The sequence below is a fragment of the Salvelinus namaycush genome, chromosome 6, assembly GCF_016432855.1.
Source record: "Salvelinus namaycush isolate Seneca chromosome 6, SaNama_1.0, whole genome shotgun sequence".
Classification (NCBI taxonomy): Eukaryota; Metazoa; Chordata; class Actinopteri; order Salmoniformes; family Salmonidae; genus Salvelinus; species Salvelinus namaycush.
The window spans coordinates 45,178,767-45,203,021 of NC_052312.1; the positions used below are offsets into that span (position 1 = coordinate 45,178,767).

The following is a 24,255-nucleotide window of genomic DNA, read 5'->3' on the forward strand; positions in this document are numbered from 1 at the left end:
AGCCAGTGAGGCTGTAGTGTGTGTGTCTGGGTTTACAAGGCTCCACTCTACTGACCGACCAATGGCAGATTGATGTGCTTAAAGGCTGTAAGGCCCTCGGTGGCAGAGTACCGCTGAGCAACGCCGGGACTCCAACAGCTGTCTTCCAAAAACAGGCACCGACCTCCTGGTGAGAAGAGCTGCCAAGGCAAAACACAGAAAAGCACTCGTTCAAAGGAAACGGCAGTAACTGGATACCTGACTAGAAAATCCTGCAGTGGAGGAGGATTTGTGTTGTAACTTTGGTAGCAGAAAAGTCTCACAACATCATTATGGAACTTTTAAATTACTTTCTGAGGCTACATGGTACTTTGTCAAGAAGACACCATACTTATGAGCAAACAAGTAGTTGACTTATCCTTTAGGGTTACAAAACAGGGAATGTGATGATATTGTCATTTAGTGACAGAGCAGTTTGGATCAAGTTAATACAGATTGACATCTCCAGAGCCTTACTTTGGCTGAGTCCTCTAAGTCTCGATCATACACATTATTGACCAGATAAATGGTTTGGGGATTAATCCTGAGCCAGGATCAACCTCACCTTCCCTTGCTCCAAGCTGCATGTCTGTGATTGACAGCTCCCCTTTGCCCCCAGCCTTATGTGTTAAGACTTGGACTCTATTGCAGCAGGTGTCAGTGTCCATCCCCTTGGTGAAGGACATACCATAGCTGAGCGGACGTTTAGTGAAGGCAGTAGAGCCAGTCTCTCCCTATAGACCCAAACTACTGTAAGCAGTCACAGAGAGTATAGTGGGCTACAGATGATAGATAACCATAGTTCCATACTGTGTGAGTGTTAGTGCTTCTATTCTTATCAGCTCCTTCACTCTCCCACTCCAATCTACTTCTTGATGGGGAGAAGAGGAGCGAGCGGCTGCAGGCTGTGACCTGGATGGAATGCCCTGGCTGGACCGCTGGTGTGTGTGTATCCATTGTGAGGAGCTAATCCATAGTGACCTCCAGCTCCTCCCCCCTGGTCCTTTAGTCTCCCAAGAATCTCTGCGATTTACTGGAGCATAGAGCCGTAATGACATGATATCAGTGGAGGGACCTTGACCGTGACCCCCTTTTGTAGGGGTGTTTAAAGAGTCACTGTTGGAGAGAGAGGTTAGGGTCAGAGATATGTGTTTGAGGGAGGGAGGTAGGTTTTTCTATATTTTCTCTGTTATCTTGGTCATGGCTTTAGGGGATGTAGTTCCAGTCCTTCAGCTAACACTGCTGGGAACCTGTGGCCCAGAGACCAGGAGAGAAGATGGAGAAGGATACAGAGAACCTGCATATGGCTTCTCTAGCTTGAACAATTATCATGGTTGGTTGGCTGGCCCCTCTAAACACTGACCAATCTTTGTGCCAGTATTTGATGGTCATCGTTTATAAGGCTGATAGGACACCAGTTTTGCAGGCTGGTTGACTGAGGCCAGGCCAGGAAGACAGGAAATGATCCGCTTTGGAGAGGCATGTGATATGTTGAATAGAGTCACATTGAATAGTTGAAAGTAACTCCTCTAACTTTTCTAACGCAAGCTGTATTTGAAAGTACATTTGGTGTAAGGTTGGGTTTATGTAGGCTACATTGACATCTGATTTGTCCAAAGGACACCATCATTTCAACGTGAAGCTAGGTATACTGTCATTGGTCACCATAGCAGCACCCACCCGTAGCACGCGGTCCAGCAGGTATATCTCACTGGTCACCCCCAAAGCCAATTCTTCCTTTGGCCGCCTCTCCTTCCAGTTCTATGCTGCCAATGACTGGAACGAACTACAAAAATCTCTGAAGCTGGAGACTCTTACCTCCCTCACTAGCTTTAAGCACCAGCTGTCAGAGCAGCTCACAGATCACTGCAGCTGTACATAGCTCATCTGTAAATAGCCCATCCAATCTACCTCATCCCCATACTGTAATTATTTATTTATCTTGCTCCTTTGCACCCCAGTATCTCTACTTGCACATTCATCTTCTGCACACCCTACCATTCCAGTGTTTAATTGCTATATTGTAATTACTTCGCCACCATGGCATATTTATTGCCTTACTTCTCTTATCCTACCTCATTTGCACATGCTGTATATAGATTTTTCTACTGTATTATTGATTGTATGTTTGTATATTCCATGTGTAACTCTGTGTTGTTGTATGTGTCAAACTGCTTTGCTTTATCTTGGCCAGGTCGCAGTTGCAAATGAGAACTTGTTCTCAACTAGCCTACCTGGTTAAATAAAGGTGAGAAAAAAAAATGGTCCATGGTTGATTGGATCTTTAGAAGTAACAACCATTAACCCTATAAATAGGATGCCAGATTCATGATATCAATAATACACTTTTAAACCATACCATTTTACCATCACCAAGTCAAATATGAAATTCAACATACTTTCATCCACCCTAGCGCAGCATTGTGTGTGGATATGTGCTATGCTTGGCATAGAATGTGAGATGAGACTCCTCAAACACACCATGAGGGTGCTGCTCTAACAGACCAAACCACCCGTGTACACACACACCCCACCCTAGCCTGCAGCAGTCACAGATGTGTGTATCGTGCTGCGATGTTGTTCACCTCATATCTCCTGCTGGTAAAGGCGTGAGGGCATTGAGAGCAATAGTAATGGTGTCTTTTTGTCGGCACTAACGGAGACTAACTCCACCATGGCTCGATGGCCAAAGCCTGTGGGGAAATGAATGGAGGTTTTGGAGGGGTTTGGATAAACTCCCAAAATAAGTTCTGTGGTCAACACAGGCTTAAGAGATCTTATACGTTTTGTTCTATGAGATCCTCTTCATCAGCTAACGTCACTTTTTGTGAATTGTGAAGCATTTATGTAATAAAAACAATCACAAAGCACATAAAGTCTTCATAGTTCATAAAGGTCATGTTGACTGACTGATGTTATCTCATAGAACAAAACGTGTGGCTCACTTGGTAGAGCATGCAGTGGCAGGGTTGTAGGTTGGATTCCCGTGGGGGATCAGTATGAAAATGTATGCAGTGACTACTGTAAGTCGCTCTGGATAAGAGCATCTGCTAAAATGACTGAATCTCCTAAACCTATTTCAACCTCAGACCTTATTTTCGGTGTTTATCCCAAAACCCCATTCTATCCCTTTTCATTTCCTACATAGGAATGGCTGAACGAACTAGAGGTAGAAAATGCTAACTCATTTCAGTTTTTTGGACTACAAGCTGGCGAGCTCTATTGCTGACCTCGATATGTAGCTGGCTCTCTGGATGACTGCACTGAGAAGGGAGGGGTTAATGATGCTCTTTGTACTGGCTTGGAAACTATCTTATAACCTAAGCTGGCTGACACTCTTCTGAATGGGGTAATAATGATGCATTACCTTAACTACAGCTATAGGCTGTGATTGATTGCCTTATGAATATTCATGATCGCTGATAGACATGGCAGCTCTGCTTCTAGCTCCTAAGCAACTTTGCAGTATTTCTTTTTGGTGTTATTACTTACATTATTAGGCCAAAACGTTTTTTTTGCGTTCAAATTTATATATTTCTTAATTCCATTATTTTACTTTTCGATTTATGTTTTGTTAGATACTACTGCACTGTTGGAGCTAGGAACACAAGCATTTCTAGAAAAAGACAGGTGCAAGGGGGAAAACGCTGATAGGCTTGACGAACAAAACAAACTGGCAACAGACAAACAGAGAACACAGGTATAAATACACTGGGGATAATGGAGAAGATGGGCGACATCTGGAGGGGGTTGGAGACAAGCACAAAGACAGGTAAAAACAGATCAGGGTGTGACAATTTCACTACAACCGCAATAACATCACAGACACGCACAACCTTCTTGTCCTCCCCACTTACCGTGTCATTAACAAAGTGACTCCCAGCACCCAGTGAGTCCCAGCTTTACTTCTCTCTACAGGTCTGTCACCTAATACTCAGCATTAATACATACACAATACATACTGTAGGTTATGTCAAGAGTAATGAGTGTTTGCTCATATAAAGAGACTCTGAGTCTGAACAGAGTTTAGTGCGGTTCTAATTTTCTCTCAGCCTCAGCTAATTGTCCTCTATCGTTTCTTCTCTCTCTCTCTAATTCTCTCTCCCACCACCCCTCTATTTTTCTCTCTAGGAGCTGCCTTGTGAAGGCTGGAACCGGGACGAGCTACACAGATGGAAAAGACAGAAGAAGAGGCAGGGGCAGACGGCAGCATGGCATCTATCGCTGACTACTACGCAGGAAAGAACGTGCTGATCACTGGCGCCACGGGCTTCATGGGCAAGGTGCTGGTGGAAAAACTGCTGCGTTCCTGTCCAGACGTCCGAACCCTCTACCTCCTGGTTAGGCCCAAGGCTGGACAGTCCATGCAGGAACGGGTCAGCGACATGATGAAGTGCAAGGTGAGGGGCACAACTCAAAGTTTTAGTACACTACTAGGCTGTAGTACACTAGGCTGTAGTACACTAGGCTGTAGTACACTAGGCTGTAGTACACTACGCTGTAGTGCACTAGGCTGTAGTACACTAGGCTGTAGTGCACTAGGCTGTAGTACACTAGGCTGTAGTACACTAGACTGTAGTACACTAGGCTGTAGTGCACTAGGCTGTATAGTACACTAGGCTGTATAGTGCACTATGCTGTAGTACACTAGGCTGTAGTACACTAGGCTGTATAGTACACTAGGCTGTAGTACATTAGGCTATAGTACACTAGGCTGTAGTACACTAGGCTGTATAGTACACTAGGCTGTATAGTACACTAGGCTGTAGTACACTAGGCTGTATAGTACACTAGGCTGTATAGTACACTAGGCTGTATAGTGCACTAGGCTGTAGTACACTAGGCTGTAGTACATTAGGCTGTAGTACACTAGGCTGTAGTGCACTAGGCTGTAGTGCACTAGGCTGTAGTGCACTAGGCTGTAGTGCACTAGGCTGTATAGTACACTAGGCTGTATAGTACACTAGGCTGTATAGTACACTAGGCTGTAGTACACTAGGCTGTAGTACACTAGGCTGTAGTACACTACGCTGTAGTGCACTAGGCTGTAGTGCACTAGGCTGTAGTACACTAGACTGTAGTACACTAGGCTGTAGTACACTAGGCTGTAGTACACTAGGCTGTAGTACACTAGGCTGTATAGTACACTAGGCTGTAGTACACTCTACCAGGGGGTGTATCTAGTCTAAAGAAGGTCCTTCTCATGATGTCATCCTATTGATCTGCACTGATCTGAAGTGAAGGCTAACTGTATAATTCATCTGTTTCCTGTTGGCTTTGTGCCACATGCAGGTTGATTGGCTTAGGTGTTTTGTATTCTCGCAGCTTTGTGTTTATTGAAACATTGCTTGATGTTGTGAGAGAAATGTCCCAATGAATAATATATAAAATGGTTTTATGTTGTTTTATGGCTGTTGCCAGTGAAGTTCAAGTGGACTAAGCTCATCCAAACCATACGAGCCTACTCACCTACAGAGAGATAAAGGGACGAGAGAGAAAGGAAGAGAAAGAAAGAAGGAGGGAGGGAGAGAGAGAGGGATGGGATAAGACTGTGTTGGGCTTAATGAACTCTGATAGATTGAGACTGGGAGAGTATTGACGTGTTCACAAATGCATGCTGAAGCATCGGGGCTCTATTTTACTCTCTGCTGCTACTGATGTTGTTATTGCACTCTAACTGAAAACACACACACACACACAGATAATTAACTCTGTCAACAATGGAGGCACCAGTTAATGGTGTCTTAATTAACTCTCTATCTACAAGGGAGGCACCATTTAATGGTACAGAGAGAGAGAGATTGTACCTGCTGTGATTTTTGAATTCAAACGCCCAGAATGTGTCTTCACACACCAGAGAAAGGATAACAACTTGGTGTTCATCAAACTCAGTAGTCTGTTTGTGCAGTTGACAGCACTAGCCAGCCAAACAAGACAGACAAGGAGGACAGGATAAAGAAACAGACTGGCTGCCATATCAAACCAGACCATTCAAAGGAATGTGTTTAACTACGGCTGTATAAAGCATTTCCCTCCAAATGTTATTCATGTCACTGTTGCAGTCCGCATAGTCTCTCATACAGTCTTAACAACAGCGCGTACTTGAGATTCTGGGTGCCGAGAATACGGTCTCTGTATTATCCGTCTTAGACAGAGGTTTTTCTTCACAAACGAGATTTCTATAGGAAGAATGCTCTCGGCCCGTTCCAGCCGCCCTTCATGCCGTATGGCCTTATGGATATTGAATGTCACTCAGAACACTTGTTGCTAGGTAACGGCCAAATCGAGCATCTCTGTGGGCTTCGTTAAAAGCATGTTATCAGGCAAAGGTGCTGTGACCTGGAAAAGGACATCCAGATAGACATCTGATTGATTTGACTCTCTCCTGATATGCCTTGACCATTAAAGAATAGGCCTATAAATTAGCTGTTGTCTGGTTAGTTGAGTTCTGTGAATTGCAGGGCATTGGATGTAATGTAAAGTGTGATAGATATGCATAAGGGGTAAGGGTGCCTTAATTGAGGCTTTTTTGCATGCCTTCTCCCACTAATAGGCTGCTATTCTCTTATATTCTAGACATAGAATAAGCTTATTTAGAGCTGAAACACATAGCATAACCTTATTTAGAGCTGAAACACATAGAATAAGCTTATTTAGAGCTGAAACACATAGAATAAGCTTATTTAGAGCTGAAACAAATAGAATAACCTTATTTAGAGCTGAAACAAATAGAATAACCTTATTTAGAGCTGAAACACATAGAATAAGCTTATTTAGAGCTGAAACACATAGAATAAGCTTATTTAGAGCTGAAACACATAGCATAACCTTATTTAGAGCTGAAACACATAGAATAAGCTTATTTAGAGCTGAAACACATAGAATAAGCTTATTTAGAGCTGAAACAAATAGAATAACCTTATTTAGAGCTGAAACACATAGAATAACCTTATTTAGAGCTGAAACAGAGCTTTAGCCCAGCGTGTTCTAGAGTCAGGGTGCAGATCTGTGTGGGAGAGGTGGGGGATGCTGGAATGCTATAGGGGCAAGAACGAGAATCTACTGGAATTCTGCTGACTGGGCTTGGGTCTGAGTGGGTGATGACCTGGCCAATATGTTCTGTATTGAGAATTGGTCAGTGGAAGAGGAGTGGTTTTTAGTTTGGTGGGATGTGGTTGGTGGAACCTAGATGGCTCCATGTAATCTGTGAAGGGATGCTGTGTGTGTGTGTGTGTGTGTGTGTGTGTGTGTGTGTGTGTGTGTGTGTGTGTGTGTGTGTGTGTGTGTGTGTGTGTGTGTGTGTGTGTGTGTGTGTGTGTGTGTGTGTGTGTGTGTGTGTGTGTGTGTGTGTTCGTGTACCTTATTAGTTGCTGACTCCAGCAGTCATCTGGATCTCACCAAGGGAGGGCCAGAACAGAACAGCTGCCCTGGTGTACTGCATCCCAGAACTGCCCACCTTCTGTTCTCCTGTTTATTAACACCATACCTCAGCTATTACCACACCTCTCTTATCAAACAGTCTAGTGGATGTGGAAATGTAACTTGTTGGCTTTCCATATTTGTTCAAACTTGTACTCAGTTATCAGAGGGGAGGAGGAGGGCATGGAGGGCGTTGAACCAGGCCTCTACTGAACAACTGTTGTGTTGTTCTTGTTTTGGTAAAGAACAGTCATCTCTTTCTTTGTCCTCGTCTTGCTCTGAATGAAGGGTCCATTGTGTGACTGACGGAGCAGCAGGGAAGCAAGGGCGTGGTGATATACTGTGTCTTCTGCCCTTGAGCAAGGCAGTTAAGCCACACAAGAACTGTTCTCCGGGCGCTGATGACGTGGATTAAAGCAGCCTCCCGTACCTCTCTTTCTGAGGGGTTGGGTTAAATGCGGAAGACACATTTCGGTCTCTCTCTCTGTCTCTCTCTCTGTCTCTCTCTCTGTCTCTCTCTCTCTCTCTCTCTCTCTGTCTCTCTCTCTGTCTCTGTCTCTGTCTCTGTCTCTCTCTCTGTCTCTCTCTCTGTCTCTCTCTCTGTCTCTCTCTCTGTCTCTCTCTCTGTCTCTGTCTCTCTCTCTCTCTGTCTCTCTCTCTCACTCTCTCTCTCTCTCTCTCCACACCTAACCACATGGATGTATATTTCTTAGAAAAAGCCTGTGGCTGTAGTGTAGGCTATGTGCTTTTCCTGTTTTAATCTCATCCCACAGTGCCAGTCAGGTCTGTCTGTTGGGACATGCCTGGAGCAATGTTCCGTCTATTTGTTTTTGGCACTGACCAAATTTCAGTTCTGCTGAGAGCATGAAAATTCTGTGCAATTTACAGCACGTGTTTACTGTGAACACTGAGGCTGTACCTACTTTATGTTAGTTATAATAGTGGCCAAGTAGGCTACTGTGGCTATTTGATCATAATATAGGCCTACCAGTGTGGCCTACCATCAAAAACAATGGAGGAAAAGCATCCCATAACTTTTTAACATGGAAATAGCTGTTCTATCATTCACCCTACAGTAGCAGCCAATGTGTGGTGTTCAGTGTAGATCTACATTCCATTCAACTTTTGATAAAAACGTGCAGGGGTTGATATTAAACTGGCCTCCCGAGTGGCGCAGTGGTCTAAGGCACTGCAACTCGGTACAAGAGGTGTCACTGCAGTACCTGGTTTGAATCCAGGCTGCATCATATCCGGCTGTGATTGGGAGTCCAATAGGGTGGGGCACAGTTGGCCCAGTGTTGTCCGAGGTAGGCCATCATTGTAAATAAGAATTTGTTCTTAACTGACTTGCCTAGTTAAATATATATATATTTTTTTTAACTGTTTATCCACTTGTCCTTCAGACAAGGAGGTGACTGAAAATGTTGGTGTGTTGTTTGATGCAAGAAACCATTTTACAAAATAAAATGCATTATTTTCCCCATACCATTATTACAGAGAATCAGACAAATTATGCTACCCTCTGCCTATTGGCTACTTAGCTTATTCAAGCCGGTCTCAAAATACAACATTGATGTTGCAGTGACCGTCACGAGTCATGAAGGCAGTCAAATTCCACGTGACTGTTTAGTCATGGTAATTAGGCTTCTCCAAGCTCTGATGCTGCTGATGGTCATTAGTTACCAAACTTGCTAACGCCTGGTACTAGGCACTCTATTGTCCCTCAAATCACTCTGACATCAATGCAAATGTAATTACAAAACCAATCAAACACTTCATAAGAGCCCATGAGCTCATGTAGTGCAACGTTTATATAGGCTATGCAATTGCATGAGAAAACAGCGTGATGGCCTCTATTAAAAAGAGGAGGAACCCATCAGCTTTTTATAGGCTAGGCCTACTTTATTATTTCTCAACATTCCTAATATTAAGCAAATATGAAGCACATTGCTTATCTTTACAACAGGAGTATAGCCTACCTGGCTGGCATGAAAATTAACCACAGGAAAAGTGTCCTCCATTCGCTATTTAAGTGCAGAGATGACATGTATTTTTCCCCTACCACTGTTTGCATGATAATGGTCCATTCTAAATCAAAACAAATTTCACACATATATTATTTAGTGTACAGTTGAAGTCGGAAGTCTACATACACCTTAGCCAAATACATTTAAACTCAGTTTTTCACAATTCCTGACATTTAATCCTAGTAAAGATTCCCTGTCTTAAGTCAGTTAGGATCACCACTTTATTTTAAGAATGTGAAATGTCAGAATAATAGTAGAGAGAATGATTTATTTCAAATTTTATTTCTTTCATCACATTCCCAGTGGGTCAGAAGATTACATACACTCAATTAGTATTTGGTAGCATTGCCTTTAAATTGTTTAACTTGGGTCAAACGTTTTGGGTAGCCTTCCACACGCTTCCCACAATAGGTTGGGTGAATTTTGGCCCATTCCTCCTGACAGAGCTGGTGTAACTGAGTCAGGTTTGAAGGCCTCCTTGCTCGCACATGCTTTTTCAGTTCTGCCCACAAATGTTCTATAGGGTTGAGGTCAGGGCTTTGTGATGGCCACTCCAATACCTTGACTTTGTTGTCCTTAAGCCATTTTGCCACAACTTTGGAAGTATGCTTGGGGTCATTGTCCATTTGGAAGACCCATTTGTGACCAAGCTTTAATTTCCTGACTGATGTCTTGAGATGTTGCTTCAATATATCCACATAATTTTCCATCCTCATGATGCCATCTATTTTGTGAAGTGCACCAGTCCCTCCTGCAGCAAAGCACCCCCACAACATGATGCTGCCACCCCCGTGCTTCACGGTTGGGATGGTGTTCTTCGGCTTGCAAGCATCCCCCTTTTTCCTCCAAACACAATGATGGCCATTATGGCCAAACAGTTCTATTTTTGTTTCATCAGACCAGAGGACATTTCTCCAAAAAGTATGATCTTTGTCCCCATGTGCAGTTGCAAACCGTAGTCTGGCTTTTTTATGGCGGTTTTGGAGCAGTGGCTTCTTCCTTGCTGAGCGTCCTTTCAAGTTATGTTGATATAGGACTCGTTTTACTGTGGATATAGATACTTTTGTACCTGTTTCCTCCAGCCTCTTCACAAGGTCTTTTGCGGTTGTTCTGGGATTGATTTGCACTTTGTGCACCAAAGTACGTTCATCTCTAGGAGACAGAACGCGTCTCCTTCCTGAGCGGTATGATGGCTGCGTGGTCCCATGGTGTTTATACTTGCGTACTATTGTTTGTACAGATGAACGTGGTACCTTCAGGCGTTTGGAAATTGCTCCCAAGGATGAACCAGACTTGTGGAGGTCTACAATGTTTTTTCTGAGGTCTTGGCTGATTTCTTTTGATTTGAACATGATGTCAAGCAAAGAGGCACTGAATTTGAAGGTAGGCCTTGAAATACATCCACAGGTACACCTCCAATTGACTCGAATGATGTCAATTAGCCTATCAGAAGCTTCTAAAGCCATGACATAATTTTCTGGAATTTTCCAAGCTGTTTAAAGGCACAGTCAACTTAGTGTATGTAAACTTCTGACCCACTGGAATTGTGATACAGTGAATTATAAGTGAAATAATCTGTCTGTAAAGAATTGTTGTAAAAACTACTTGTGTCATGCACAAAGTAGATGTCCTAACCAACTTGCCAAAACTATAGTTTGTTAAAACTTCTTGTCAATATGGGGGCGCTGTTTTCACTTTGTAAAAATTCGTTCCCAAATTAAACTGCCTCGTACTCAATTCTTGCTCGTACAATATCCATATTATTATTACTATTGGATAGAAAACACTCTCTAGTTTCTAAAACCGTTTGAATTATATCTGTGAGTAAAACAGAACTCAAGTTGCAGCTAACTTCCTGTCAGGAAGTGAGAAATCTGAAATCGGGCACTCTGTTCCAGGGTCAGTTTATTAATTTGCATGTAATCTATGAGTCGACATGCACTGCATACGATTTCCCCTAGATGTCAGTAAGCAGTGAGAATTGGAATGGTGTTGCTAGGCAGATCTGAGGCCATATAAAGGGTCTTGGAACGTGGGGTGCACTCTTTTCAACGTTCGTCATGGCGCAAGACAGACCTCAGGATGGCATTCTGAAAAGCTCTCGTTATAGGCCTTAGATATATCCGGCTCTGATTTTATTCGATATAGGTGTTAAAGACATCATAATGTAGTTATTTTAAACCGAGTTATATCAGTTTATATCAGTATATTGCGATTTTCGGATATTTCTTTGTGCTGCGTTATGAAGAGTTGGACACGTCTGGGCCACATAGCTAATGTTTGCTGCTAATTCCTAAGTTGAAGACGTCAATCTACAACCGAGCAACGATGATTCTGGACAAAGGACCACTTGCACAAGATTCTGATGGAAGCTCATCAAAAAGTAAGAACTATTTATGATGTTAATTCGTTGTTCTGTTGAAAAATGTAAAACTACTATTCCGCCATTAATTTCTATGCGGTCTCGCTTTAACGCACGCTGTATGTCGTAGTATCGTTAATTTAAAAAAATCTAACACAGCGGTTGCATTAAGAACTAATGTATCTTTCATTTGCTGTCCAACCTGTATTTTTTAGTCAAGTTTATGATTAGTTATTGATTAGATTAGGTGCCTCTCCCAAGATTTCTCCCGACATTTTCTTGGCAGCTTGGCTACTATTCTCATTGTATAACCACGATTTGTGCCGCTAAATATGCACATTTTCGAACAAACAATATATGTATTGTGTAATATGATGTTATAGGACTGTCATCTGATGAAGTTTTGAGAAGGTTAGTGAAAAATGTAATATCTTTTGCTGGTTTATTCGCTATCGCTAACGTGCATGAATCAATGCTGCTGTGTGGTTGGCTATTGTAGTAAGCTAATATAATGCTAAATTGTGTTTTCGCTGTAAAACACTTAAAGAATCTGAAATATTGGCTGGATTCACAAGATCTGTGTCTTTCATTTGCTGTACGCTGTGTATTTTTCATAAATGTTTTATGACGAGTATTTAGGTAATACACGATGGTCTCTGTAGTTATTCTAGTTGCTTTGGTGAGAGTTGTGATGGTGGCTGCAATGGTAAACTATGATTTATACCTGAAATATAAGTAAAATTGAAGCAAGGCATGTTGGCCAGGCAATGTAAAATCCACAAAGCTTACAAGCTTGGCATTCAGCCTATATTAAGATTTCCATATTAGGCACCTACTCCACCTAGATATTTAACACACTTTTACAGAAACCTACGATGACAATTAGTATTTCAGGGCACTCTATAACTGAAATAGCCTCAAGCGTTCATGCCTCACTGAATTCAATGTCAGTAATTGCATCCCCAGCTGGCTCTCTATATGCGGTAGCAATTGAGCTTGGGGACGAGGTTACATGTTGTCCAGTGGAAACAAAACCTCCGTTTAGATTAAGGCTACAACCACGTACGTCCATAATGTATTTAGAAATGTCTGCTTTTGTGGATTCCTTTGTTTCAGTGCTCTGTGCTAAACCAGTGGTGACAGTGGCTGGTACTTTAATCTTCTCTGGTATTGCATCCTTGAATTATTGGAGCCCCTGGGATGGATGGGCCGGCTGGTGTGGACCAAGTACCTCTGGGGAGCATCCAGGGTAACACTTATTGACTGGCTGTGTTTACAAGGCTAGTCTACACACTGCAGTGGTACCTGCTCTAGTATGAGTGTTTCAAGAGTCACCCACAGTGAAGGAGGGAAGGCCCTCTCAACTCCCCAGCTCATTAAGGGTACTGTGGAGAAATGTGTTTGTGTGTGTGCGCACATGCGTGTGCGTGTGCTCGTGGATATGCATGGGTCCCCCACGAACACATTGCATTATCGATTTCCTCTTTTTTGCAACTAGTATTCAGGCCTGATTGCTTTCTTCCCTAACAGGGAGCTTGGTGTTTCCACTTGTTCCTGCCCTACTTATAGCCTTGTAACTGTCTCCCTGCATTGATAAATGCCAGCTCTCACTGTGGTTAATCACCTTTAACACAGGCAGGGCATAACTGTTGGTGGGTTATGGCTGTAAAACGGGTCTATGGCTAGCACTGCTGCTCCCATCTGGCCTGGTGTTATTGAACCAGGTCCAATGACTGCACCCTATATCACCCACACAGGGCTATACCGTTACACACAGGTCCCGCCCAGAGACAGGGAGTTTGACAGAGAGAGGCCTAGGCTGCCAACTTGGCACGGTGCCAGTCATTTCAGGCCGCTCCTCATCTGAGGCTGGTTGACATGTGGCACGAGGGGCAGAGAGGCTGGCAGTAGGCACTCCACACACCCACGACTCCCTTGAGAGAGAGAGAGAGAGAGAGAGAGAGAGAGAGAGAGAGAGAGAGAGAGAGAGAGAGAGAGAGAGAGAGAGAGAGAGAGAGAGAGAGAGAGAGAGAGAGAGAGAGAGAGAGAGAGAGAGAGAGAGAGAGAGAGAGAGAGAGAGAGAGAGAGAGAGAGAGAGAGAGAGAGAGAGAGATGCGTATAATTAGGCCACAAATGAACTTGGTTTGTGAAACAAATTAGCACATTGCACAGTGCCGGGAGAGCCATCAGGGTAGGGCAGACATGCATTTAGCACATGCTCAGTGGTGGCTCTTATCCTAATGGGGACCACAGCAACCCACACTGGTGTCCCCATAGGGATAAAGAGTCTGCCAAGCGCCTTGCCCTTTCCACATCTAGATAGTTGTTTGCGTATTAGACGAAGCATTTAGCTGATCCAATGTGATGGTCTTTCTGCATGATTGATGACCTTCTCTTTTTGTGTGACCGCATGTTGAGGTCAAAAAGTAGCGATGCTAGAACGGTGCCTTGGTGCACACCAAATCACAACGTCTCCAACTCTAACAGATGCCCTACATGAATGACCTGGAGGAGGCAGTAGACAGAGCCCTGAGTACATCTCTTCAGACCTGCACAGCCATTGGTCACCTACTGCTCTCCAGTCTTGGACTTGTGGTTGATGGATGGAGCTTAAACAGCGAGAGGAAAAGAGAGAGAGTGTCGCTGTGAAATGTGAAAGTATGGTATGCTTGGGGGTCAGAGTTGACTTGTTCATGTGTAATGACTTAGCCCTTGGTGTGTGTGTGTGTGCAGGTGTGTGTGTGCAGGTGTGTGTATGTGTGTGTGTGCAGGTGTGTGTGTGCAGGTGTGTGTGTGCAGGTGTGTGTGTGCAGGTGTGTGTGTGTATGTGTGTGCGTGTGCATGTTTGTGTGTGCGTGGGTGTGTGTGTGTGTTTGCATGCTATTGATCTGCCTGGGATGAGAAAGCTCCATTTTAATTTCCTCTAAAGGAGTCAGAGGTTCTGAGAAGCTCCAGGTTTTGATGTCAGGATAGATAAGAGCCTGTTCTCTATAACACAGAGGATATCGTGTTCATCAAGATTACCCAGCCTCCCTGTGTTCCTCCCTTTGATAAACTGTGAATGGAAACTGATTGAAACACACATCGTCACCAGGCTGAATCAAACCACCATAAGGTTTCCTTTAAGGAATAAGTGATTCATGTGAAGGAGGAGGTTTGGATGCCTGTAGAATGCTGATTCTCTTACATGGAAACATTCCATTTGTGTGGAAGCACCTCTGGTATTTTTTGTTGAAGCGTGTGTTTTCCTTGCCATGATGCGGTGTGTGTCTCTGTGCCCGTTGGAGCGTGGGGGTGCTGTCAGCTTGGTTTCCTCTGTAATCGATGGATTGACGACAGTAGCGCTCCGACCCGAGTTCCGGGATGTGGAGAGGGCTGTGGTCCCTCTGAGGAGCGTTACTTGTGGCCCCCGGAGGCCGAACACCCCTCTGGACCAGGGCCGGCCGCCGGGGGCCACAAGTAACGCTCCTCAGAGGGACCACAGCCCTCTCCACATCCCTCTGTCACCTTCCCTAACCTCTAGGGGTTACAACGGTACAACCACTGAGGAGAAGATGCAGTTAGCCTGAGCAGTAAGTTTGCTTGATCAGTAAAGCATGGTGTTAGGCCTGTCCCTGTCGGTAGTCTCCAGCGATCACATGGATTCCTATCTCTCATTAGAAAGTAGTCCTTAGAGGGCCTCCCGGGTGGCGCAGTGGTCTAGGGCACTCAGGCGCTAGCTGCGCCACCAGAGACTCTGGGTTCGCGCCCAGGCTCTGTCGCAGCCGGCCGCGACCCGGAGGTCCGTGGGGCGACGCACAATTGGCCTAGCGTCGTCCGGGTTAGGGAGGGTTTGGCCGGTAGGGATATCCTTGTCTCATCGCGCACCAGCGACTCCTGTGGCGGGCCGGGCGCAGTGCGCGCTAACCAAGGGAGCCAGGTGCACGGTGTTTCCTCCGACACATTGGTGCGGCTGGCTTCCGGGTTGGAGGCGCGCTGTGTTAAGAAGCAGTGCGGCTTGGTTTGGTTGTGTTTCGGAGGATGCATGGCTTTCGACCTTCGTCTCTCCCGAGCCCGTACGGGAGTTGTAGCGATGAGACAAGACAGTAACTACTAACAATTGGATACCACGAAAATTGGGGAGAAAAGGGGGTAAAAAATAAAACAAATAAAAATAAAGTAGTCCTTAGTTCCATTTGGTTTGTTCTAGAGGGATAATGGAATTTTCCATGGCTCGCCATGAGGTCACTGTCTCAGAAGTGGAATGCCATGCCATCGGTATGCCGACTGCCGAGCGCAAATTCTAATATTGATGTCTGTCACCGTAAAGTAAACTGTACTGTCCTGTTGGTATTGATCCTCTTGTATTGAGTTGAGCACAGCGTCAGATAGCCTCCAGCTGGGACTGGATGATCAGCAATGCTCTGTCTTCCGCCTCTGTTTGCTTTTGTGACCTATGCCCTGGTCTGCACCGCTGAAGAATCCTCCGGGTCTTTGAGGAGCCGTGGTATGTACGGGAACTGGATGACGTCCAAGAGAGCTGGCACTCTCTCCCAGAGGACTCGTTCCTGGAAGTCCACTCCAATGTTTCCTCCCAAGAGCCAACCACAGAGAATATAAAGACTAAACAGAGATAATAAACTGAGACAGACACATAGAAATGGCTTAAAGTCATGATACATCTTTAAACAACTACATTCCCTATATTATAGTGCTCTACCTTTGTACTGTAGACTTATCGGGACTTCTAGCTACTGTAGATTTCCAGCTTTGTGATCAGCTGAGAGGGGGCCAACCACAAAGCAGACCCAATTACCCAGCATCCATCCACCCAGCCTGGCTGAAAAACTAACAGCTGTTCGACCAGGGGCGGGAGAAGAGGCCAGGGATATCTTTGGTGTGTACTGTGTTTAATCTGAGCACTTACCAGCCGGCTACCTGCAGAGACAGCCTCCTTGGCCTCCTTGGCCTACGTGTGTACGTGTGTACGTGTGTGTGTGTGTGTGTGTGTGTGTGGGTGGGTGGGTGGGTGGGTGGGTGGGTGGGTGGGTGGGTGGCTGTGCGTACTTACATGTGTCTATGTTCATTTGTGTGTCTTACCCCGTGTGCATTTATGTGCCAATCCTGAGCTGTACATGTGATTGCTTCAGCCACCGGGGACCCTGTATATGAAGCAGGACAGGTGCCCAGTCTGAATCACTCCAGAGCTGCAGCCAGTCTTCTATGTCATGATTCTATTTCACGCCTGTGAAGTTGCGGCTCACCCGGCATAGAGACACCCAGTCAGCTCCACTCCCCATCACATCCAACCACAGCCCACCATGCAGGAGCAATACAATCGCAATATGCTGCTGTATACAAGCCTCCCTAGGGACAACAGCACACACAAAACACTCTACATCCTTCCTTTCTGTCATTCACATTGTTTTATTCCCTTCCCTCTCTTGATCTCGCTCTAGCTACTTTCTCTTTCCCTGCCATATCTTTGCTCCAGGGGACAGCTGTCTCTCTCTCTCTCTTTCTCTTTGCCTGACATCTCTAAAGGGGCTGTGAATGAGTGGCTATATTTACAGGATGGTCAGTGAAGCTGTTTTAACATGGCAGCTTGGGTTGCTAGCTGAAAGGAAGGGGCCATTAGTGTTGGGATTCTGTTGTTGGATTCGGGGTAAACTTTGAACATTGAGATATTAAAGACATGAAAGATCAGACTCATACTATATAAAGGAGTGAGAAGTGAATGGTTCTCTGTAGTAAGACAACTAATTTGGAATGTGCTGAGTGCAGGAAAACGATTGCATGTGACAGTACTGATAAGGGGAGAAACCGTTGAAGGCTCATATCACTTAGTTCCCTGCTTAGCAAGAATGATGCAATGTTTAGAGATAAGGAGGAGACTCCACCCAAAGTGGCGTATGAATACCACCAGGGGGAAGGTCATGTCGGTGTCTGAATACAGCTGTAATGACCCTTTGGGAAGAATTCAACTTGGTTAAGCTTCTCTAGTGTCTGAGTTATTTACTCTGAAAATTAGAATCTAACACTGTGAAAGTCCACAAACGCCACTGTTGAAGTGGGAGGAGAGTCTGAGATTTACGACCCCAAGGCCAAGCGGGAGGAGAGTCTGAGATTTACGACCCCAAGGCCAAGCGGGAGGAGAGTCTGAGATTTACGAACCCAAGGCCAAGCGGGAGCAGAGTCTGAGATTTACGACCCCAAGGCCAAGCGGGAGGAGAGTCTGAGATTTACGACCCCAAGGTCAAGCGAGAGGAGAGTCTGAGATTTACGACCCCAGGGCCAAGCGAGAAGAGAGTCTCTGAGATTTACGACCCCTAGGCATTTCTTCACATATAGACTCATCTGGAGCAGGTTGGCATGTTCAGAGAGTACTCACCGACACAGGGTTATACCATTACACACAGGTTCCACCCAGAGACCCGCCCAGAGACAGGGAGTTTGACAGAGAGAGGCCTAGGCTGCCAGCTTTGCACGGTGCCAGTCATTTTATGCCGCTCCTCATCTGGGGCTGGTTGGCATGTGGCACGAGGGGCAGAGAGGCAGCGAGGCTGGCAGCCCTACATAGTCAGTCAGTATAACAGATATCTAATAGATAACTCTGTTGAATAGATAACCCCTGTTGAATGGATGCTGTGTTCTAGCCCAGTCATCCCAGCAGTAACACATCCCTCTTGGCTCTGTGTCTGAGGCTACAGAGAGATTAGCTCCTCTGTCTCAGCCCTGACGGCCATGCTGCACTGTTACTGTGGGAAGATGCGGGCACACATCCACACTCTGTTCTTTCACACACATTGAAACTCATGCACACACACAGACACACAGAGAGAGTGAGAGTGAGAGTGAGAGTGAGAGTGGGAGTGACAGAGACAGAGACAGAGACAGAGACGCTTTGTGCCAGAGGGGAGATCAGTGGTAGGCTGGCACTGGGAGACTGCCTCAGTCTCTCACAAAAGAACACCCATATCCCATAATGCCCTTCTCTCCTCATCTCTGAACAAAGGCCATGCACAGGCCCACAATCTCTGACCTCACTTACCCCTCTGACCTTAATGCACTCACTCATTCTTCCCCCTCCCCTTTCTTCCTCTCTCTCCCTCTCTCTTCCTCTCCCTCCCTCTCGCTGCCTCTCTCTTCCTCTCTCTCCTTCTCTCTTCCTCTCTCTCCTTCTCTCTTCCTCTCTCTCCCTTCCTCTCCCTCCCTCTCTCTTCCTCTCTCCCTCCCTTCCTCTCTCCCTCCCTCTCTCTTCCTCCCTCCCTCTCTCTTCCTCTCTCCCTCTCTCTCTTCCACTCTCATCCTCTCTCCCTCACTCTCTCACTCTCTTCCTCCTTTTCCCTATCCCTCTCTCTTGTCTTGAATTATGCTTTTTTACTACAAGGCTGACAGGTTACATAAATTCTGATAGGTTAGTAGCATTGGTGCTATACATGATGTACAGTGTATTGTTAGTACTATACATGATGTACAGTGTAGTAGTAGTGTTGGTACTATACATGATGTACAGTGTAGTAGTAGTGTTGGTACTATACATGATGTACAGTGTAGTAGTAGTGTTGGTACTATACATGATGTACAGTGTAGTAGTAGCGTTGGTACTATACATGATGTACAGTGTAGTAGTAGTGTTGGTACTATACATGATGTACAGTGTAGTAGTAGTATTGGTACTATACATGATGTACAGTGTAGTAGTAGTATTGGTACTATACATGATGTACAGTGTAGTAGTAGTGTTGGTACTATACATGATGTACAGTGTAGTAGTAGTGTTGGTACTATACATGATGTACAGTGTAGTAGTAGTATTGGTACTATACATGATGTACAGTGTAGTAGTAGTGTTAGTACTATACATGATGTATAGTGTAGTAGTAGTGTTTTGTAGGATCAGCAGCAGTGATTTTCTGTATGGCTGGGACCACTCTGTTAAGAGTGAAGGGAATAGCCGGCTACAGACTGGAGTGAAACTGATCATTCTCTCCCCCTCTCTCTGTCTGTCTCTCTCACTAAGCGTGCCACATACCTTAAAGCGAGTCTACTCCAAGCCACTATGAAAGGGTCTGTGCCACCCTATGCCACCTAGGTTTCATGCTTTATAGACCCAATACCTCTTCCAAGGCAGTTGTGTTGCAGAACTGTAAAAGGCTGGTCTCTGCTTGATTTCTGTTGTTTTGCTGACTGGGTAAAAACTTCCTCGGAGCACTGTGTTACCCAGGTTGGTGGGTGTTCGTGCCAGTTTTGGTGCCCACCTTCAAGGGGGCTACACACCAACAGATGGCCTAGAGATTCACGGCCAGCTCTGACACAAAAATGGTGGGGCCACATCGAGCTCCTCTGAAATCAGTAGAGGCTGGGTTGAGCTGGAGTAGAAAGCAGAACGGGGAGGACAACACAATGTGACCTCAGGGACTTTTTCCACCAGGGTGAATGGGGTCAACAGAGTTTATCAGAGTTCGTCATGATGTGAGGAAAAGTGCAGTCGACATGGACTCATTAGAGAGCCAGAAAAGAGACAGAGAGATAGATGTAGGGAGGGATGGAGATGGAGAGAGGGAACATGGATATGAACAGCTGTTGGAGGCATTACTCAACATCTGTCCTGCTCTTCACTTAGAGTGGTCTGCTTACCAGGGCAGCCGGGACTGCCACACACACACACACACACACACACACACACACACACACACACACACACACACACACACACACACACACACACACACACACACACACACACACACACACACACACACACACACACACACACACACACACACACACACACACACACAGCCAATTTCATAACTCACACATGCTAATCTTAATCACTAGCAATCTGAAATGTCCAGTACAATTTTCTTATGCACTTCCTTAATTCTCGACACCCAAAGCCAAATCTGAGGTGCACACTGGCCAGCTACTTGATTTATGTCTCGTCTGTCATAAGAGACTTTATCTTCCCTTCTGTTTGTTGTATTCTTATATTCAGCCCTAAAACACAGTTCCTATCATTCAAGACTAAAACCTACAATTTGTTTATAATGGTTTTTGCTTGGAGGATAAGGAGTGATATTATCTTCCTCCTTGGTGATGAGGTGGTGTTTCATTTCCTGTGTCGTGTTCCGTAGGGTGCACGCCCTGCCTCATCTGAGTCACAGCAACAGGGAACATGTTACACACACACACACACACACACACACACACACACTGGTGCTCTGGTACTGCAGCGTGTGGTCTCCCATGAGCAACACCGCTGCTACTAGGGTATTGTGGGAAAATGCAAAAATTGACACCCGCTCAATCTGTGTTTAAATACTAGAGCGATTCATCAATTACATAGGGCAACATGGCCCATATTGTTAATACTGAGGCTTGCAAATACTACTATGGTGCTATTGTTAGGTAAAAGCTGCCATGGCTTTACACAGTAGCAGTTGTGCAGAGAAATAGCCTACAGCCAAACATCCATGTGGACAGAATTGTTACAGACATCTATGCATATAGTGTCCTTTACATATGGACCTGGCTAAATCAATGGCTTGACATACGTTGATATGATCTGATGCATCTATGTGTGCATTTCCTGCAGGTGTTTGACCGCGTGAGGGAGGACAACCCAGACTTCCATCAGAAGATAGTTCCTATCAGCAGTGAGTTGACACAGCCTGCCCTGGCCATCAGTCCTGAGGACGTAGAGAGACTGACCTCCTGCGTCAACATCATCTTCCACTGTGCTGCCACCATCCGCTTCGACGAACCCCTCAAGTGAGGACCACACCCCCTACACACTAACTCTTCCTCTATCACCTAGCTATCATGCTAACTCACTACTTTATCAACTCAACGAATCAAATCCGTTTGATTCTATATAAATGCATGGACGTAGCTTGTGTCTGACACAGAGAGAGGCACAAAGACATAGAGATCCTATTAAATGACGTCAACACAGTAGACAGTCTCTAGTTGAGAGGAGGTCAGCCCGTAACGGGGCCAGGGTCATCTGTATCTTGGTCACATGTTTTATTTTGATGTTTTACTCAGGTCTGGTTTATGGGGTCGGAGGGTTTTGCTTTGTCATTGTCCCGAGTACCAGAAAGTGCTCATTGTGCAGGGACTTCCTACAGGAAGTGATGTTTGGTTGATAGTGTGGTCTGTTTGTGTTCTGGTGTTGACCAATGGGAAAGCTGATACATCTAGAGTATGATGAGGATGTTGAGAAACACAACAGAGATTCCACGATAATATAGCTTCTGTGTAGCGTCTGTCAAGCAACATTGTTGACCTAAAATGGTTGACAGGCAAACACTTACATAAATAGTTATTAAACATATAAAATCAAAATCCAATGCAATGTTGTTGAGCGAATAAACACTTATAGAATACAGTAACATTGAGTTTATAATAAGGATTTTGAAACTGTTTAAGTTTTCAATATTCCACATGGTGTCACGATCGTCGTAACAATGAAGAGAGGAGGACCAAGGCACAGCATGATAACAGCACATCTTCTTTTTATTTGAAGACGAACACGAAACGAACACTGACAAACTATACAAAAAAACAACAAACGACCGTGAAGCTATAAAACGAAAGTGCAGACACAAGCAACTAACGTAAAGACATAGACAATCACCCACAACCTACCTAATGACTATGGCTGCCTAAATATGGCTCCCAATCAGAGACAACGATAGACAGCTGTCTCTAATTGAGAACCAATCTAGGCAACCATAGACATACAAACACCTAGACTGAACACTGCCCCATAAACATACAAAAAACCCAAGACAATACAAAAACACATACATCCCCCATGTCACACCCTGACCTAACTAAAATAATAAAGAAAACAAAGATAGAGATGTATCCAAGGAGTCTGCAGGTAGCTAGCTGTAGGGGGTAGAGAGATGTCTTTAGATGTCTCATACTCAGTGAGGAAGCAGGAATGAGGTCTTCAGAGGGATTATTAAAAAATTAAAGAGCTGTGTGTCTATCTGTCTCAGTGTATTCTCACAAGTCTTCATCATACTGTTAAATACACCTGTCTGGGTGTCTGTGTGGCTGCTGGGAACAGATCCCGTTGAGTAGGACAGACAGGACAGCCTTAAGGGATGAGATACAGTCAGAGAGGTGAAAGGAGGTGTGGGGAGGCGGGACATTAGCCATGACTGACAGCTCCGTTAGGGAAAAGCTGTGAGATTGTTCTCTGAACAGCATCATAGTTCTCTTCTCTTCCCTCTTTCACTTTGTCTTTCTCTTTTCACCCCTACCTCTCCATCCCTTCCTCTGTATTTCTCTCTCTCTCTCCCCTGTTCTCTCTCACATTCTCTTGTCTGACACACAATGTTGTTACCCTGTCTCCAGGGAAACAAAGTTGCCAGGGGGTGTTGGAGCATAATCAGACAATAGTTTAATCACTGGGACCAAGACTACAGCTCTTCAGATAGCGCCCTAGACACAACATCTATGCTGTGCAAACATACAAGGCTAGTCAAACCTAGCACTGAAGCAGTGATAAGCACCGTAGCCACTATAGCTGCTAGGATACAGTATATCTAGCACCCTAATGAAAATCCAATAGCGGAATTCATTAATGACTCAGCAGCTTGGAACAGTGAGGAACACACAGTTAGGAGCAGTCCACAGTCACAGTGGTGTTTTCTCTCAAACTGGCCAAGTGCTCTGTAATAGTTATCAAACTGGCCTAATGCTCTGTAATAGTTCTCAAACTGGCCTAGTGCTCTATAATAGTTCTCAAACTGGTCTAGTACTCTAAAATAGCCCTCAAACTGGCCTAGTGTTCTATAATAGTTCTCAAACTGGCCTAGTGTTCTATAATAGTTCTCAAACTGGCCTAGTGCTCTATAATAGTTCTCAAACTACCCTAGTGCTCTATAATAGTTCTCAAACTGGCCTAGTGCTCTATAATAGTTCTCAAACTGGTCTAGTACTCTAAAATAGCCCTCAAACTGGCCCAGTGTTCTATAATAGTTCTCAAACTGGCCTAGTGCTCTATAATAGTTCTCAAACTGGCCTAGTGCTCTATAATAGTTCTCAAACTGGCCTAGTGCTCTGTAATAGTTCTCAAACTGGCCTAGTGCTCTGTAATAGTTCTCAAACTGGCCTAGTGCTCTATAATAGTTCTCAAACTGGCCTAGTGCTCTATAATAGTTCTCAAACTGGCCTAGTGCTCTATAATAGTTCTCAAACTGGTCTAGTACTCTAAAATAGCCCTCAAACTGGCCTAGTGTTCTATAATAGTTCTCAAACTGGCTTGGTGCGCTATAATAGTTCTCAAACTGGCCTGGTGCGCTATAATAGTTCTCAAACTGGCCTAGTGCTCTGTAATAGTTCTCAAACTGGCCTAGTGCTCTGTAATAGTTCTCAAACTGGCCTAGTGCTCTGTAATAGTTCTCAAACTGGCCTAGTGCTCTGTAA

The 24,255-nt window shown here is 44.8% G+C and overlaps 1 protein-coding gene across 1 annotated transcript in view; it reads left to right on the forward strand.

Annotated features, from left to right (window-relative positions):
* LOC120050079 (fatty acyl-CoA reductase 1-like) overlaps window positions 1-24,255 on the forward strand; it is a 60,074-nt gene that overhangs the window by 20,654 nt on the left and 15,165 nt on the right. Inside the window, exons 2-3 of the mRNA XM_038996713.1 lie at window positions 4,150-4,418; window positions 21,407-21,582. Of these exons, the coding sequence (XP_038852641.1) occupies window positions 4,191-4,418; window positions 21,407-21,582 (404 nt within the window). The 5' untranslated portion in view covers window positions 4,150-4,190. The remainder of the gene's footprint in view (window positions 1-4,149; window positions 4,419-21,406; window positions 21,583-24,255) is intronic.